This window comes from Rhamphochromis longiceps, linkage group LG9, assembly GCF_057381845.1.
Source record: "Rhamphochromis longiceps isolate RC_006_pf linkage group LG9, R_longiceps_female_GT1.1, whole genome shotgun sequence".
NCBI lineage: Eukaryota > Metazoa > Chordata > Actinopteri > Cichliformes > Cichlidae > Rhamphochromis > Rhamphochromis longiceps.
In genome coordinates this window covers 20,421,548-20,440,005 of record NC_140565.1, presented here as the reverse complement: position 1 = coordinate 20,440,005, position 18,458 = coordinate 20,421,548, and the positions used below count along the sequence as shown (strand labels likewise).

General features: G+C 40.4%; 1 protein-coding gene across 1 annotated transcript; it reads left to right on the top strand.

Moving 5' to 3' along the window:
• The first annotated feature begins 333 nt into the window (after positions 1-333).
• On the top strand, positions 334-17,315 carry LOC146662229 (uncharacterized). Its single transcript, XM_085417884.1, has 5 exons — positions 334-337; positions 6,334-8,602; positions 13,263-13,291; positions 15,043-15,958; positions 16,328-17,315. The coding sequence occupies exons 1-5, from the start codon at positions 334-336 to the stop codon at positions 17,313-17,315; spliced, it is 4,206 nt and encodes a 1,401-aa protein (XP_085274010.1).
• Positions 17,316-18,458: the final 1,143 nt, after the last annotated feature.

The following is an 18,458-nucleotide window of genomic DNA, read 5'->3' as shown; positions in this document are numbered from 1 at the left end:
TCCTGAGCCTGGTTCTGCCATAGGTTTCTCCTTTAGGTTTCTTTCACTTTAAAAGGAGTTTTTCCTGTCCACTGTCGCCTGGTGCTTGCTCAGAGGGGATTGTTGGGGTTTTCTCTCCTCTCTCTTTCCTTCTTTCTATCCCCCCTTTTCCCCCTTCTACCTTTTCCTTTACCCAATAAACACAATTGGCCTCATTTTACATGTGTTTGAAAAATGTCTTCATTCAACAATAATTCATCTTAGGTATAAAAACAAGAAATGGGTAATAGCAGCATGTGTGTTTGTGTGTGTGCATAATATACATACTTGTATACCAGAAGGAATTAATACTAGATGGGTAGAGACAGGTTTTAAAGACTAGAAATGAAAACATGTGAGTCCTGTCTTTAAATAAAAATATAGAATTCCCTATATTCCTATCTATTCCAAACAACGGTAGTAAGTAACAAAGTTTCAAATTTGTCTTTCCCTTTGACTCTTAATTTATTAACCATGAACAAGAGGTCAGAGGTCAAATGTGGCACGATACCTTAAATCTTTCTATGATACTTTCTGTATTTGGACCAGAGATGGGCAACACCGCATAGTCTGATTACTTTTTTCAAGTAACGAGTAAAGTAAGGGATTACTATTGCAAAAAAGGTACAGTAATTAGATTACTGTTACTTTCCCGTAAGCAGGCTACATTACTGCGTAACTAATCCTCGTCATTTTCTTCGCGAGAGTGTCTCATGACAATGACGTACGAGCATGCGACGTCCGTGGCAGCAACAGACGTGTGTAGATCAACAAAGGATAATATGGAGTGCAGGAGAGAGTACGACCATGCAGGGTTTAAAGCTTGGAAGTACTGACATTACTTTGACTTTGATTCTGTAAAAAGTGAGAAAAACATTGAAAACATACGGTAGTGAAGTCGGGTTTTTGTGATTAAGTTCTTAGCTCCCTGTTTCAGTTTTGTTGTCGTCCTCCCCGGTGTTCCCCTGACACTCTTGGTATTTGATGCATGAAGGCTTCCTCGGCTCAGCTCCCGTCTCCACACCCTGCTGTCACTTTTTTAAATACTTCCATCACACCAACAGGCACTTTAGAACAGGCTCAAACCGGAGAGGTGATTAATCGACCACAGCGCTGCACACCCCTGGCAACTTTGGGGGGTAAAGCCACTGGTTTGTGGTGGTTGCTTACACTTGGTGAAATCAGGGTCTGCTGCACCAAAAACATAATTGTGATTGCTTTGGTTGCAATCAGATTGCCATAGTCATCTGCAGTTTGCATGTAGGATGCCAACTACTCACCAAGCGGTGGGAAAAGTTTGGTTTGGTTTAGTTTGGCGTTCATCTTTACTTTTCTGTCCTTTCTAAAAACACTGACATATAGGTCTGGTCTACCTAGACTGGCAGCATGCTCGAGGTGTCCCAGGCTCGTCTGTTTGGTGACGCGGTAGATGAGCTCGCCCGGCTTGCTGTCCTGGTTGCTGGCTGACAGCTGCAGCGTGGTCAGCTTCTGAAAAATTACATTTTCTTATGTTGCAAGTCTCAAATCTTGATTGCCTAGATCCATTTAGTGTTTTATCATATGTGCTTTAAGCGGTAAATCTCAGGTAAAATGAACTGTTCTATCTGCCAGGAAGGACTCAAACACAGACCCAAGATAAACAAAGACTGGATACAGTCTCTATATTATCTGCATGTCGTTTGAAATCTACAAGACATGCTGACTCCATATCTGTGTAGGTTCCTAGTCAATCAGGTCATGGTCGTCTTAAGAGAGGCAGCTGGACTCCTTTAAAACATTTCACTTCTCATCCAAGAGGTTTGTTCAGCTTGAAAAACAAAAAGGTGGAGAGTCCCAGCTATTTAAACCCTAGTGGAGGTTGTTCTCTATGGACGTGGTAGCTGACCTACCTACTATTAATCATGAGCTAAGGTTTGAAAAACCGCATGTGTCATTACCAACAGGGGTTCCAAGTAAAACCACTGGCATCATGGGAGAGTGTCTGCATCTAAATTTCACTCTTTCATGGATGCCAGCATATGCTTGTCAAATAAAGCCTGATTTTAGTTTAGTTTTCCTTCTATAAACAGAGATATTTCTAAACTGGAAATGTTCAAACTTTCAAACTGGCGCAGAAAAAAATTCAAAGGGTATTAAGTGTCTGATGGTTCAAATTTCCTGGAAGGACGATCATTACAGTATACTGTAAAATGAAACAGTGCATGTACATATTATACTAGAGACTACATAACCACCGCACCAGAGGTGTAAGCACATTTTGCAAGGCACTCATTATACATTAAGACAGTTTTATAAACCTTCGTATATGTGAGATAAGGAAACCAATGAACAGCCTCAAACATAAACGAACAGATGGAGATACAGACTGTATTTGCAGATTACAGCTCCACCACAAATCAAACTTCAGGTATTTTATTTGTAACTGTAGGTAGATTTAGATCAGGACAGCACGTCTGACACTGTGGTCAGCAGCACAGGAGCACCACAGGGAACTGTGCTGTCCCCTCTTCTCTTCACCCTGTACACCTCTGACTTCTGCTACATCTCTGAATTATGCCACATTCAGAAGTTTGCAGATGACACGGCCATCATGGGGTGTATCTGGGATGATCAGGAAGAGGAGTACAGAAGTCTGGTGAGGAACTTTGTCGCATGGAGTCACACAAACCACCTGCAACTCAACACCTCAAAGACTAAGGAACTGGTTGTGGACTTCGGGAGGTCCAGAGAAGGTCCACTGCCGGTTCAGATAGAGGGGGAGGAGGTGGAGGTGGTCAACAAGTACAAGTACCTCGGGCTGTGGGTGGACGATAAACTGGACTGGTCATGCAACACAGAGCACCTGTATAAAAAAGCCCAAAGCCGACTGTACTTCCTCAGGAGGCTGAGGTCTTTTAACATCTGCAGGAAGCTCCTGAGGATGTTTTACCAGTCAGTGGTTGCTGGAGTACTTTTCTATGCTGTGGTGTGCTGGGGGAGCAGCACAGCAAAGAAGGACTCATGCAGGCTGGAGAAACTGATCAGGAAGGCTGGCTCTGTGGTCGGCATGAAGCTGGACACTCTGGTGACAGTGGCAGAGAAAAGCACACTAAAAAAACTGCTGGACATTATGAACAATGCTGGGCATCCTCTGCACACGGCCATTAACAACCAGAAGAGTCTGTTCAGTGACAGGTTGCTTCTCCCCAAGACAAGAACTAACAGACTTAAAAACTCCTTTGTCCCACACGCCATCAAACTGTTTAACTCCTCTCTGGAGGGGAGAGGGAGGGGAAACAGGAGGACAAAGGAGGGGGGAACAACTAAGCTGTAGTGCCTCTTCACTTCACTGTGCAATACCTTTTGTGCAATACTTTTGTTAATAGTCAACAGTGCAATAGACCTCAATACTTGAAATGTGCAATTCACTTGTATTTTTATTTTTATTCCTATTTATTATATTTATCCCCTTCGTATATTTTATTTTATTTATATATGTCTCTGTATTTATATGTGTGTGTGTGTGTGTGTGTGTGTGTGTGTGTGTGTGTGTGTGTGTGTGTGTGTGTGTGTGTGTGTGTGTGTGTGTGTGTGTGTGTGTGTGTGTGTGTGTGTGTGTGTATAATATTCTGTAATTTCTGTCGGTGCTATGCTTTTGGAAACCGAATTTCCCAGAGGAACCCACCCGAGGGATTAATAAAGTTTTATCTTATCTTATCTCTTATTTGTTCTCGTGAATTGAAGAAACAACAGAAAACAAAACCTTGTCGTTTTACAGTTTGGGACCAGAAACCTTTGTCCGGGAGGAAGAAAACGATTCTCACTATGTAAAGGATCATCAAGAAAAATTAAACCAGCTGACCGCTGTAACTGTCTGGTGCACAGGAAAATTCAGCTGTGGTTCTCCAATCAGCCTGTTAGACCACTTAACAATCTGAGAGAGTTTCTGCTCTTTTCAGATAACTATCCAAACCACAACACCAAGAAAAAGGACAAAACAGATTCAATAAAAGCATGATGAAATAAAACCATCATGGTTTTATCAACATGGAAACAAGAAAGCCTTCTTAAACACAAGAGCCGCTGGGGCCCCTTTCTGCACACAGCTTCAGTGTTTGCTTTGAAATTCAGCTTTGAATCAAAAGGGAGATATTTATTACACTGAACACTTTCCACATTTTGACTGCACACTCCTAAGTTAGAGGCAGGGTAACGATGCTGTAAGGCATGGCCCGCTTTACCTAAATAACTAAAAAAAAAGACCACAATTAGTGACCGAAACATAGTGTTGTAATAAATTAAACTCAGTAAGAAATTGTTTGGAAATTGCCTCCCCCTGCAGGCCATAACAAAAACTGCACTATCATGGGACCACCGTCTTGCTCCTTTCTTAACCTCAGGCTATCCATGTTTGCGCATGGAAGTGTAGGATATCCCAGGACACAGCTGTACCTCCAAATATTAATGAGTTCAGATGGATTAATAATTGTCTTTGACCAAAGGTCTCCTGCCTATATGATAAATTGGTAATGGTCAGGTTTTGCTTTCCCCTCCAGCACTCAGGAGAAGATACAGGAGTGTAACAGTATGATAATTTGGCTCAATGATAAAACACCCAGGACTTAATTACCTGCAGCGCAAACACATATGCGACGGACACCAGGTTTTATGAGTGCAATGTGTCCAATACCAAATCAAATGCCTGCGTCAGTGCATCACTACATGCTGCATTTCGGTTTGCTGGCTAGTAGCAGCAGCAGCTACACTCAGATGATCAAGCTAAATTTCTGACACTATCACAGTGTTATTCCACACCACACACTGTGATGCAGGACCAGGACTAAATTATAGGAGAGATGACAAAGCTTTGAGAGCAGCTCCATGAAAATATAAAAATATCAGTGTTATCCTTCAGCCTCTTAGTAGCTGCACATATAGAATAAATTTCAAAATCCTGCATCACCTCAATCTCCAGTGACAAGACTTGGCATCAGACCTTGAGGTCAAGGTCACGAAGATTCAAACTTTTTTGAGTCTTGTGCTAGATGTATCTATGGTATCAATTTGAAAATATAACATTGCTTCATTTTCAAGTTATTGTATTTGCAAACCTGGGCGTCCATGGCACCGTGGCAAAGTCGTGGCGTCTCTTTCCGTTATACGTGTGTTGTCTTATCCTTCATATTTTGTTGTGACATGTGTTTGTAAGCCACCATGGCATTTTCTGGCCACACACTGAGTTTGTTTCCTCAATTTGGCTCTTATCAAATTTACAAGGGAATTAAACTAAACTGAGACTAAAGTTAAACTGAAATAACAATGCTTCTCTTTACTCTGTGTTGCCTCTGAAGTATAAAACCCAGTGGGAAACATAATCAGGTTTGTCTGTAACAACCCAGCATCACTCAGCGTGAAACTAAAGGTGACCGTCTTAAAAACAAGAACCAGATTTTTTTTTTTTTTGGTCTCCAGTTTTGTTATCCTCACTGATTGTGGATGCAAAGACCTGATACAGCTGTTTGTAATACAACACGTTTGTAGTTATTCCTGAAATACAACGTGTGCAACAGACACATTACATAGTTATCTATGATGTGCATTAATGAGGAAAAGACCAAAACTTCTTCTGAATTTACACTTTTATTGAGTTCCAGCTGTGATATTTCATTTCCCAACATTTTCACATGGAACAGTTATCATATAAATTGCAATATTGAATAAAACAAGGGGTCAAACAGGTTTTAAATCCTGATTTGTATCAGCTACCAGTTAACCTATATTAGTTCCTTTCAGATTAATCAAAGTTTCTTTTAGTTGTTGTTCTAACTCTCTGATCAATACAATTGATAGAACTCCACTCAGTTCTATCAATTTAATTTACCCTGATTCAGTCCACCCAATGCTTTCACTCACTGTATGTGCAAACTGTCTGGTTATGATACCCAGTAACACTTCAACGAGTTACCAATACAATGCAAACAAAATGAATTTGTCTTGAAAGGTGCTGTATAAATAAAACTGTACTTTTACTTACTTTCTTTATTCACTTTGTATGTTATTGCAATAATACTTATTTTCTTTTTACAAAAATAACAGGGATTGAAACTTTATTGGTAATTTTCCAAGTAAAAAAATTATCCTCATTCAAAAGTCATGTAAGAACCTCATTGGCTCACGGAATGTTGATGTTATTTTAAAAAATTCATACAAAACTATGACCTCATTCAAAAATGTCATGTGACAACCTCATTGGCTTATGGAATTCTGATGTCACAGGCTTCTAAAGCATTGATCCTTTGAAGCTTTGATCCTCATGAATTCTTAAGTAGGGGTGAGGATGTAGAACTTTCAGTCCGTTATTTGCAGCACTTGTGTTAGCAGCATTCAAACGTTCACCAGTAAAGCATTTTCAAACATTTGGATCCTTTCCGTACTCACGGTATACAGACTCCAACATGTCTCAGAAACAGCAAGAAAGACAAGAAGTTGACCCCAGCTCTATTCCATGGTATGAGTCCCTAGACCCTTATATCAGCTCTCTTCCTTGGGATGAACAGGTAGAGTTAGAGGAAAAGCGACTGGAAGAAATGGAGAAAGAAAATCTCATGAACAGAGAAAAGATTAAGATCCTGATGGAAGAAAATGAGAGAAAGAGCGCTAAATTAGAAGAATTATCCTACCAGCTTGAAGAAAAACAGGGTATTATTGAGGAGAAACAATGGGCTCTCCAAGACGAGAAGAATCAGGAGCTCCAAGAAAAGCTTGATGGAGCTCTGGAAAAAATTAAAGACCTGCTCCAAAATGAGACAAAACAGAGCATTAAAGGGGATAAAATGCTCAAGAAGAATCAGGAGCTCCAAGAGAAGCTTGACGAAGCTCTGGAAAAAAATAAAGATCTGCTCCAAAAGGAGAAAAAAGAGAGCATAAAACAGGAAAACATGCTCAAGAAGAATCAGGAGCTCCAAGAGAAGCTTGACGAAGCTCTGGAAAAACTGAAAGAAATCCACCAAGAAGAGAAACAACAGTCCACACAGCAGAGAGACATGCAGCGCAAACTCCAAGCCATGGAGGAAAAATACAAAGCTCTGCATGTGAAACATGATAAAACTCTGCACAAAAATCAACAGTTGCTTCAAGACAAGAAGCAAATGGAAATTAAACTGAAACAAATGGACTCCAATGTTGACGAGATGGAGGAAAAACACAGATTGCTCCAAATCAGGCTCGAGAAAACAGTGCACAGAAATAAAGAGTTCATTCAAGAGAGAGAGCAACAAGAAATGCTCGAGAAAGAAACGGACTCCAAGCTTGAAGTCTTGGAGGAAGAACTGAAAATGCTGCAAATGACTCTTGAGGAAGCACTGCTCAAAAATAAAGAGATGCTTCACGAGAAAGACCAACAACAAATACATCAGGAAGAAATGTATTGCAAGCTGAGGAACATCGAGAAACAAAATGAAGGCTTGCAAGTTATGTTTGATGAAGCTCTGGAAAGAAATAAAGAGTTGGTTCACGAGAAAGACCAACAGAAAATACAAAAGGAAGAAATGGATTGCAAGATGAAGAACATCAAGACACAGAATGAAGGCTTGCAAGTTATGTTTGATGAAGCTCTGGAAAGAAATAAAGAGTTGGTTCACGAGAAAGACCAACAGAAAATACAAAAGGAAGAAATGTATTGCAAGATGAAGAACATCAAGACACAAAATGAAGGCTTGCAAGTTATGCTTGATGAAGCTCTGGAGAGAAATAAGGAGATCCTCCAAGACAAAAAACAAGAGCCCGTAGAGCAGAGCGACCTGCAGAGCAAACTCCAAGCCATGGAGGAAAAATACAAAGCTCTGCAGGTGAAACATGACAAAACTCTGCACAAAAATCAACAGTTGCTTCAAAACAAGAAGCAAATGGAAATTAAACTGAAACAAATGGGCTCCAATGTTGACGAGATGGAGGAAAAACACAGATTGCTCCAAATCAGGCTCGATAAAAAAGTGCACGGAAATAACCAGCTGCTTCAAGAAAAAGACCAACAGAAAATACAACTGGAAGAAGAAAAACTTATTCTTCAGAGGAAAAATGAAGAACTCCAAGAACTGTATAATGAAACAAAGTACAAAACAACTGTACTGGAAGGAGAAAAGAAAAAACTGGCAAATCAATGCTCAGCGATGCAGAGTAGCATCAATGCAATGCTGAGAAAAAATACAGAACTTGAAGAACTTTCTAAGACCTTGAAGCACAAAAACACTGAAATCCAGGCACAAAAGCAAGAACAACAGAAAACACATAAAGACCTGCAGTGTAGACTTCAAGATATCCAGAAGAGAAACCAGCAGCTGGAAGACATGCACACAGATGTGCACAAGGCAAAGCAAATAGAGGAGGCAACAGTTAAAGAACTGAAAGACCATCTTAAAGAAAAACAAGAACAATTAGAAGACATGGTGAAAAGATGCAACAAACTTGAGAAAGAAAACACAGAAACAATGGATGAGCTGAAAACCCTCATCATTGAGAAAAAAGTGCTGGTGGAAGAATATCTAAAAAAGAAGAGAAAACGTTTCCACTGGTTCTGGAGGAGGGACACTGCTGCTTCTCACCTGATGTAAGCTCGTCTTCCTCCACCTCTATTCCATCTTCATTTTCCCCCTTCCCCTCCCTCCTTTTTCTTTTTTCACCCTCACCCCCCGACCAGTCCCGGCAGTTGACTGCCCCCTCCTGAGCCTGGTTCTGCCATAGGTTTCTCCTTTAGGTTTCTTTCACTTTAAAAGGAGTTTTTCCTGTCCACTGTCGCCTGGTGCTTGCTCAGAGGGGATTGTTGGGGTTTTCTCTCCTCTCTCTTTCCTTCTTTCTATCCCCCCTTTTCCCCCTTCTACCTTTTCCTTTACCCAATAAACACAATTGGCCTCATTTTACATGTGTTTGAAAAATGTCTTCATTCAACAATAATTCATCTTAGGTATAAAAACAAGAAATGGGTAATAGCAGCATGTGTGTTTGTGTGTGTGCATAATATACATACTTGTATACCAGAAGGAATTAATACTAGATGGGTAGAGACAGGTTTTAAAGACTAGAAATGAAAACATGTGAGTCCTGTCTTTAAATAAAAATATAGAATTCCCTATATTCCTATCTATTCCAAACAACGGTAGTAAGTAACAAAGTTTCAAATTTGTCTTTCCCTTTGACTCTTAATTTATTAACCATGAACAAGAGGTCAGAGGTCAAATGTGGCACGATACCTTAAATCTTTCTATGATACTTTCTGTATTTGGACCAGAGATGGGCAACACCGCATAGTCTGATTACTTTTTTCAAGTAACGAGTAAAGTAAGGGATTACTATTGCAAAAAAGGTACAGTAATTAGATTACTGTTACTTTCCCGTAAGCAGGCTACATTACTGCGTAACTAATCCTCGTCATTTTCTTCGCGAGAGTGTCTCATGACAATGACGTACGAGCATGCGACGTCCGTGGCAGCAACAGACGTGTGTAGATCAACAAAGGATAATATGGAGTGCAGGAGAGAGTACGACCATGCAGGGTTTAAAGCTTGGAAGTACTGACATTACTTTGACTTTGATTCTGTAAAAAGTGAGAAAAACATTGAAAACATACGGTAGTGAAGTCGGGTTTTTGTGATTAAGTTCTTAGCTCCCTGTTTCAGTTTTGTTGTCGTCCTCCCCGGTGTTCCCCTGACACTCTTGGTATTTGATGCATGAAGGCTTCCTCGGCTCAGCTCCCGTCTCCACACCCTGCTGTCACTTTTTTAAATACTTCCATCACACCAACAGGCACTTTAGAACAGGCTCAAACCGGAGAGGTGATTAATCGACCACAGCGCTGCACACCCCTGGCAACTTTGGGGGGTAAAGCCACTGGTTTGTGGTGGTTGCTTACACTTGGTGAAATCAGGGTCTGCTGCACCAAAAACATAATTGTGATTGCTTTGGTTGCAATCAGATTGCCATAGTCATCTGCAGTTTGCATGTAGGATGCCAACTACTCACCAAGCGGTGGGAAAAGTTTGGTTTGGTTTAGTTTGGCGTTCATCTTTACTTTTCTGTCCTTTCTAAAAACACTGACATATAGGTCTGGTCTACCTAGACTGGCAGCATGCTCGAGGTGTCCCAGGCTCGTCTGTTTGGTGACGCGGTAGATGAGCTCGCCCGGCTTGCTGTCCTGGTTGCTGGCTGACAGCTGCAGCGTGGTCAGCTTCTGAAAAATTACATTTTCTTATGTTGCAAGTCTCAAATCTTGATTGCCTAGATCCATTTAGTGTTTTATCATATGTGCTTTAAGCGGTAAATCTCAGGTAAAATGAACTGTTCTATCTGCCAGGAAGGACTCAAACACAGACCCAAGATAAACAAAGACTGGATACAGTCTCTATATTATCTGCATGTCGTTTGAAATCTACAAGACATGCTGACTCCATATCTGTGTAGGTTCCTAGTCAATCAGGTCATGGTCGTCTTAAGAGAGGCAGCTGGACTCCTTTAAAACATTTCACTTCTCATCCAAGAGGTTTGTTCAGCTTGAAAAACAAAAAGGTGGAGAGTCCCAGCTATTTAAACCCTAGTGGAGGTTGTTCTCTATGGACGTGGTAGCTGACCTACCTACTATTAATCATGAGCTAAGGTTTGAAAAACCGCATGTGTCATTACCAACAGGGGTTCCAAGTAAAACCACTGGCATCATGGGAGAGTGTCTGCATCTAAATTTCACTCTTTCATGGATGCCAGCATATGCTTGTCAAATAAAGCCTGATTTTAGTTTAGTTTTCCTTCTATAAACAGAGATATTTCTAAACTGGAAATGTTCAAACTTTCAAACTGGCGCAGAAAAAAATTCAAAGGGTATTAAGTGTCTGATGGTTCAAATTTCCTGGAAGGACGATCATTACAGTATACTGTAAAATGAAACAGTGCATGTACATATTATACTAGAGACTACATAACCACCGCACCAGAGGTGTAAGCACATTTTGCAAGGCACTCATTATACATTAAGACAGTTTTATAAACCTTCGTATATGTGAGATAAGGAAACCAATGAACAGCCTCAAACATAAACGAACAGATGGAGATACAGACTGTATTTGCAGATTACAGCTCCACCACAAATCAAACTTCAGGTATTTTATTTGTAACTGTAGGTAGATTTAGATCAGGACAGCACGTCTGACACTGTGGTCAGCAGCACAGGAGCACCACAGGGAACTGTGCTGTCCCCTCTTCTCTTCACCCTGTACACCTCTGACTTCTGCTACATCTCTGAATTATGCCACATTCAGAAGTTTGCAGATGACACGGCCATCATGGGGTGTATCTGGGATGATCAGGAAGAGGAGTACAGAAGTCTGGTGAGGAACTTTGTCGCATGGAGTCACACAAACCACCTGCAACTCAACACCTCAAAGACTAAGGAACTGGTTGTGGACTTCGGGAGGTCCAGAGAAGGTCCACTGCCGGTTCAGATAGAGGGGGAGGAGGTGGAGGTGGTCAACAAGTACAAGTACCTCGGGCTGTGGGTGGACGATAAACTGGACTGGTCATGCAACACAGAGCACCTGTATAAAAAAGCCCAAAGCCGACTGTACTTCCTCAGGAGGCTGAGGTCTTTTAACATCTGCAGGAAGCTCCTGAGGATGTTTTACCAGTCAGTGGTTGCTGGAGTACTTTTCTATGCTGTGGTGTGCTGGGGGAGCAGCACAGCAAAGAAGGACTCATGCAGGCTGGAGAAACTGATCAGGAAGGCTGGCTCTGTGGTCGGCATGAAGCTGGACACTCTGGTGACAGTGGCAGAGAAAAGCACACTAAAAAAACTGCTGGACATTATGAACAATGCTGGGCATCCTCTGCACACGGCCATTAACAACCAGAAGAGTCTGTTCAGTGACAGGTTGCTTCTCCCCAAGACAAGAACTAACAGACTTAAAAACTCCTTTGTCCCACACGCCATCAAACTGTTTAACTCCTCTCTGGAGGGGAGAGGGAGGGGAAACAGGAGGACAAAGGAGGGGGGAACAACTAAGCTGTAGTGCCTCTTCACTTCACTGTGCAATACCTTTTGTGCAATACTTTTGTTAATAGTCAACAGTGCAATAGACCTCAATACTTGAAATGTGCAATTCACTTGTATTTTTATTTTTATTCCTATTTATTATATTTATCCCCTTCGTATATTTTATTTTATTTATATATGTCTCTGTATTTATATGTGTGTGTGTGTGTGTGTGTGTGTGTGTGTGTGTGTGTGTGTGTGTGTGTGTGTGTGTGTGTGTGTGTGTGTGTGTGTGTGTGTGTGTGTGTGTGTGTGTGTGTATAATATTCTGTAATTTCTGTCGGTGCTATGCTTTTGGAAACCGAATTTCCCAGAGGAACCCACCCGAGGGATTAATAAAGTTTTATCTTATCTTATCTCTTATTTGTTCTCGTGAATTGAAGAAACAACAGAAAACAAAACCTTGTCGTTTTACAGTTTGGGACCAGAAACCTTTGTCCGGGAGGAAGAAAACGATTCTCACTATGTAAAGGATCATCAAGAAAAATTAAACCAGCTGACCGCTGTAACTGTCTGGTGCACAGGAAAATTCAGCTGTGGTTCTCCAATCAGCCTGTTAGACCACTTAACAATCTGAGAGAGTTTCTGCTCTTTTCAGATAACTATCCAAACCACAACACCAAGAAAAAGGACAAAACAGATTCAATAAAAGCATGATGAAATAAAACCATCATGGTTTTATCAACATGGAAACAAGAAAGCCTTCTTAAACACAAGAGCCGCTGGGGCCCCTTTCTGCACACAGCTTCAGTGTTTGCTTTGAAATTCAGCTTTGAATCAAAAGGGAGATATTTATTACACTGAACACTTTCCACATTTTGACTGCACACTCCTAAGTTAGAGGCAGGGTAACGATGCTGTAAGGCATGGCCCGCTTTACCTAAATAACTAAAAAAAAAGACCACAATTAGTGACCGAAACATAGTGTTGTAATAAATTAAACTCAGTAAGAAATTGTTTGGAAATTGCCTCCCCCTGCAGGCCATAACAAAAACTGCACTATCATGGGACCACCGTCTTGCTCCTTTCTTAACCTCAGGCTATCCATGTTTGCGCATGGAAGTGTAGGATATCCCAGGACACAGCTGTACCTCCAAATATTAATGAGTTCAGATGGATTAATAATTGTCTTTGACCAAAGGTCTCCTGCCTATATGATAAATTGGTAATGGTCAGGTTTTGCTTTCCCCTCCAGCACTCAGGAGAAGATACAGGAGTGTAACAGTATGATAATTTGGCTCAATGATAAAACACCCAGGACTTAATTACCTGCAGCGCAAACACATATGCGACGGACACCAGGTTTTATGAGTGCAATGTGTCCAATACCAAATCAAATGCCTGCGTCAGTGCATCACTACATGCTGCATTTCGGTTTGCTGGCTAGTAGCAGCAGCAGCTACACTCAGATGATCAAGCTAAATTTCTGACACTATCACAGTGTTATTCCACACCACACACTGTGATGCAGGACCAGGACTAAATTATAGGAGAGATGACAAAGCTTTGAGAGCAGCTCCATGAAAATATAAAAATATCAGTGTTATCCTTCAGCCTCTTAGTAGCTGCACATATAGAATAAATTTCAAAATCCTGCATCACCTCAATCTCCAGTGACAAGACTTGGCATCAGACCTTGAGGTCAAGGTCACGAAGATTCAAACTTTTTTGAGTCTTGTGCTAGATGTATCTATGGTATCAATTTGAAAATATAACATTGCTTCATTTTCAAGTTATTGTATTTGCAAACCTGGGCGTCCATGGCACCGTGGCAAAGTCGTGGCGTCTCTTTCCGTTATACGTGTGTTGTCTTATCCTTCATATTTTGTTGTGACATGTGTTTGTAAGCCACCATGGCATTTTCTGGCCACACACTGAGTTTGTTTCCTCAATTTGGCTCTTATCAAATTTACAAGGGAATTAAACTAAACTGAGACTAAAGTTAAACTGAAATAACAATGCTTCTCTTTACTCTGTGTTGCCTCTGAAGTATAAAACCCAGTGGGAAACATAATCAGGTTTGTCTGTAACAACCCAGCATCACTCAGCGTGAAACTAAAGGTGACCGTCTTAAAAACAAGAACCAGATTTTTTTTTTTTTTGGTCTCCAGTTTTGTTATCCTCACTGATTGTGGATGCAAAGACCTGATACAGCTGTTTGTAATACAACACGTTTGTAGTTATTCCTGAAATACAACGTGTGCAACAGACACATTACATAGTTATCTATGATGTGCATTAATGAGGAAAAGACCAAAACTTCTTCTGAATTTACACTTTTATTGAGTTCCAGCTGTGATATTTCATTTCCCAACATTTTCACATGGAACAGTTATCATATAAATTGCAATATTGAATAAAACAAGGGGTCAAACAGGTTTTAAATCCTGATTTGTATCAGCTACCAGTTAACCTATATTAGTTCCTTTCAGATTAATCAAAGTTTCTTTTAGTTGTTGTTCTAACTCTCTGATCAATACAATTGATAGAACTCCACTCAGTTCTATCAATTTAATTTACCCTGATTCAGTCCACCCAATGCTTTCACTCACTGTATGTGCAAACTGTCTGGTTATGATACCCAGTAACACTTCAACGAGTTACCAATACAATGCAAACAAAATGAATTTGTCTTGAAAGGTGCTGTATAAATAAAACTGTACTTTTACTTACTTTCTTTATTCACTTTGTATGTTATTGCAATAATACTTATTTTCTTTTTACAAAAATAACAGGGATTGAAACTTTATTGGTAATTTTCCAAGTAAAAAAATTATCCTCATTCAAAAGTCATGTAAGAACCTCATTGGCTCACGGAATGTTGATGTTATTTTAAAAAATTCATACAAAACTATGACCTCATTCAAAAATGTCATGTGACAACCTCATTGGCTTATGGAATTCTGATGTCACAGGCTTCTAAAGCATTGATCCTTTGAAGCTTTGATCCTCATGAATTCTTAAGTAGGGGTGAGGATGTAGAACTTTCAGTCCGTTATTTGCAGCACTTGTGTTAGCAGCATTCAAACGTTCACCAGTAAAGCATTTTCAAACATTTGGATCCTTTCCGTACTCACGGTATACAGACTCCAACATGTCTCAGAAACAGCAAGAAAGACAAGAAGTTGACCCCAGCTCTATTCCATGGTATGAGTCCCTAGACCCTTATATCAGCTCTCTTCCTTGGGATGAACAGGTAGAGTTAGAGGAAAAGCGACTGGAAGAAATGGAGAAAGAAAATCTCATGAACAGAGAAAAGATTAAGATCCTGATGGAAGAAAATGAGAGAAAGAGCGCTAAATTAGAAGAATTATCCTACCAGCTTGAAGAAAAACAGGGTATTATTGAGGAGAAACAATGGGCTCTCCAAGACGAGAAGAATCAGGAGCTCCAAGAAAAGCTTGATGGAGCTCTGGAAAAAATTAAAGACCTGCTCCAAAATGAGACAAAACAGAGCATTAAAGGGGATAAAATGCTCAAGAAGAATCAGGAGCTCCAAGAGAAGCTTGACGAAGCTCTGGAAAAAAATAAAGATCTGCTCCAAAAGGAGAAAAAAGAGAGCATAAAACAGGAAAACATGCTCAAGAAGAATCAGGAGCTCCAAGAGAAGCTTGACGAAGCTCTGGAAAAACTGAAAGAAATCCACCAAGAAGAGAAACAACAGTCCACACAGCAGAGAGACATGCAGCGCAAACTCCAAGCCATGGAGGAAAAATACAAAGCTCTGCATGTGAAACATGATAAAACTCTGCACAAAAATCAACAGTTGCTTCAAGACAAGAAGCAAATGGAAATTAAACTGAAACAAATGGACTCCAATGTTGACGAGATGGAGGAAAAACACAGATTGCTCCAAATCAGGCTCGAGAAAACAGTGCACAGAAATAAAGAGTTCATTCAAGAGAGAGAGCAACAAGAAATGCTCGAGAAAGAAACGGACTCCAAGCTTGAAGTCTTGGAGGAAGAACTGAAAATGCTGCAAATGACTCTTGAGGAAGCACTGCTCAAAAATAAAGAGATGCTTCACGAGAAAGACCAACAACAAATACATCAGGAAGAAATGTATTGCAAGCTGAGGAACATCGAGAAACAAAATGAAGGCTTGCAAGTTATGTTTGATGAAGCTCTGGAAAGAAATAAAGAGTTGGTTCACGAGAAAGACCAACAGAAAATACAAAAGGAAGAAATGGATTGCAAGATGAAGAACATCAAGACACAGAATGAAGGCTTGCAAGTTATGTTTGATGAAGCTCTGGAAAGAAATAAAGAGTTGGTTCACGAGAAAGACCAACAGAAAATACAAAAGGAAGAAATGTATTGCAAGATGAAGAACATCAAGACACAAAATGAAGGCTTGCAAGTTATGCTTGATGAAGCTCTGGAGAGAAATAAGGAGATCCTCCAAGACAAAAAACAAGAGCCCGTAGAGCAGAGCGACCTGCAGAGCAAACTCCAAGCCATGGAGGAAAAATACAAAGCTCTGCAGGTGAAACATGACAAAACTCTGCACAAAAATCAACAGTTGCTTCAAAACAAGAAGCAAATGGAAATTAAACTGAAACAAATGGGCTCCAATGTTGACGAGATGGAGGAAAAACACAGATTGCTCCAAATCAGGCTCGATAAAAAAGTGCACGGAAATAACCAGCTGCTTCAAGAAAAAGACCAACAGAAAATACAACTGGAAGAAGAAAAACTTATTCTTCAGAGGAAAAATGAAGAACTCCAAGAACTGTATAATGAAACAAAGTACAAAACAACTGTACTGGAAGGAGAAAAGAAAAAACTGGCAAATCAATGCTCAGCGATGCAGAGTAGCATCAATGCAATGCTGAGAAAAAATACAGAACTTGAAGAACTTTCTAAGACCTTGAAGCACAAAAACACTGAAATCCAGGCACAAAAGCAAGAACAACAGAAAACACATAAAGACCTGCAGTGTAGACTTCAAGATATCCAGAAGAGAAACCAGCAGCTGGAAGACATGCACACAGATGTGCACAAGGCAAAGCAAATAGAGGAGGCAACAGTTAAAGAACTGAAAGACCATCTTAAAGAAAAACAAGAACAATTAGAAGACATGGTGAAAAGATGCAACAAACTTGAGAAAGAAAACACAGAAACAATGGATGAGCTGAAAACCCTCATCATTGAGAAAAAAGTGCTGGTGGAAGAATATCTAAAAAAGAAGAGAAAACGTTTCCACTGGTTCTGGAGGAGGGACACTGCTGCTTCTCACCTGATGTAAGCTCGTCTTCCTCCACCTCTATTCCATCTTCATTTTCCCCCTTCCCCTCCCTCCTTTTTCTTTTTTCACCCTCACCCCCCGACCAGTCCCGGCAGTTGACTGCCCCCTCCTGAGCCTGGTTCTGCCATAGGTTTCTCCTTTAGGTTTCTTTCACTTTAAAAGGAGTTTTTCCTATCCACTGTCGCCTGTGCTTGCTCAGAGGGGATTGTTGGGGTTTTCTCTCCTCTCTCTTTCCTTCTTTCTATCCCCCCTTTTCCCCCTTCTACCTTTTCCTTTACCCAATAAACACAATTGGCCTCATTTTACATGTGTTTGAAAAATGTCTTCATTCAACAATAATTCATCTTAGGTATAAAAACAAGAAATGGGTAATAGCAGCATGTGTGTTTGTGTGTGTGCATAATATACATACTTGTATACCAGAAGGAATTAATACTAGATGGGTAGAGACAGGTTTTAAAGACTAGAAATGAAAACATGTGAGTCCTGTCTTTAAATAAAAATATGGAATTCCCTATATTCCTATCTATTCCAAACAACGGTAGTAAGTAACAAAGTTTCAAATTTGTCTTTCCCTTTGACTCTTAATTTATTAACCATGAACAAGAGGTCAGAGGTCAAATGTGGCACGATACCTTAAATCTTTCTATGATACTTTCTGTATTTGGACCAGAGATGGGCAACACCGCATAGTCTGATTACTTTTTTCAAGTAACGAGTAAAGTAAGGGATTACTATTGCAAAAAAGGTACAGTAATTAGATTACTGTTACTTTCCCGTAAGCAGGCTACATTACTGCGTAACTAATCCTCGTCATTTTCTTCGCGAGAGTGTCTCATGACAATGACGTACGAGCATGCGACGTCCGTGGCAGCAACAGACGTGTGTAGATCAACAAAGGATAATATGGAGTGCAGGAGAGAGTACGACCATGCAGGGTTTAAAGCTTGGAAGTACTGACATTACTTTGACTTTGATTCTGTAAAAAGTGAGAAAAACATTGAAAACATACGGTAGTGAAGTCGGGTTTTTGTGATTAAGTTCTTAGCTCCCTGTTTCAGTTTTGTTGTCGTCCTCCCCGGTGTTCCCCTGACACTCTTGGTATTTGATGCATGAAGGCTTCCTCGGCTCAGCTCCCGTCTC

What these genes read in the sequence shown, in the direction of transcription:
- LOC146662229 (XM_085417884.1), top strand. An exon ending in GAAGATACAGGAGTGTAACA is followed by an intron (nt 13,292 to 15,042) that starts GTATGATAATTT and finishes AGTAGGGGTGAG; the next exon opens with GATGTAGAACTTTCAGTCCG. An exon ending in ACAGTGCACAGAAATAAAGA is followed by an intron (nt 15,959 to 16,327) that starts GTTCATTCAAGA and finishes AGCTCTGGAAAG; the next exon opens with AAATAAAGAGTTGGTTCACG.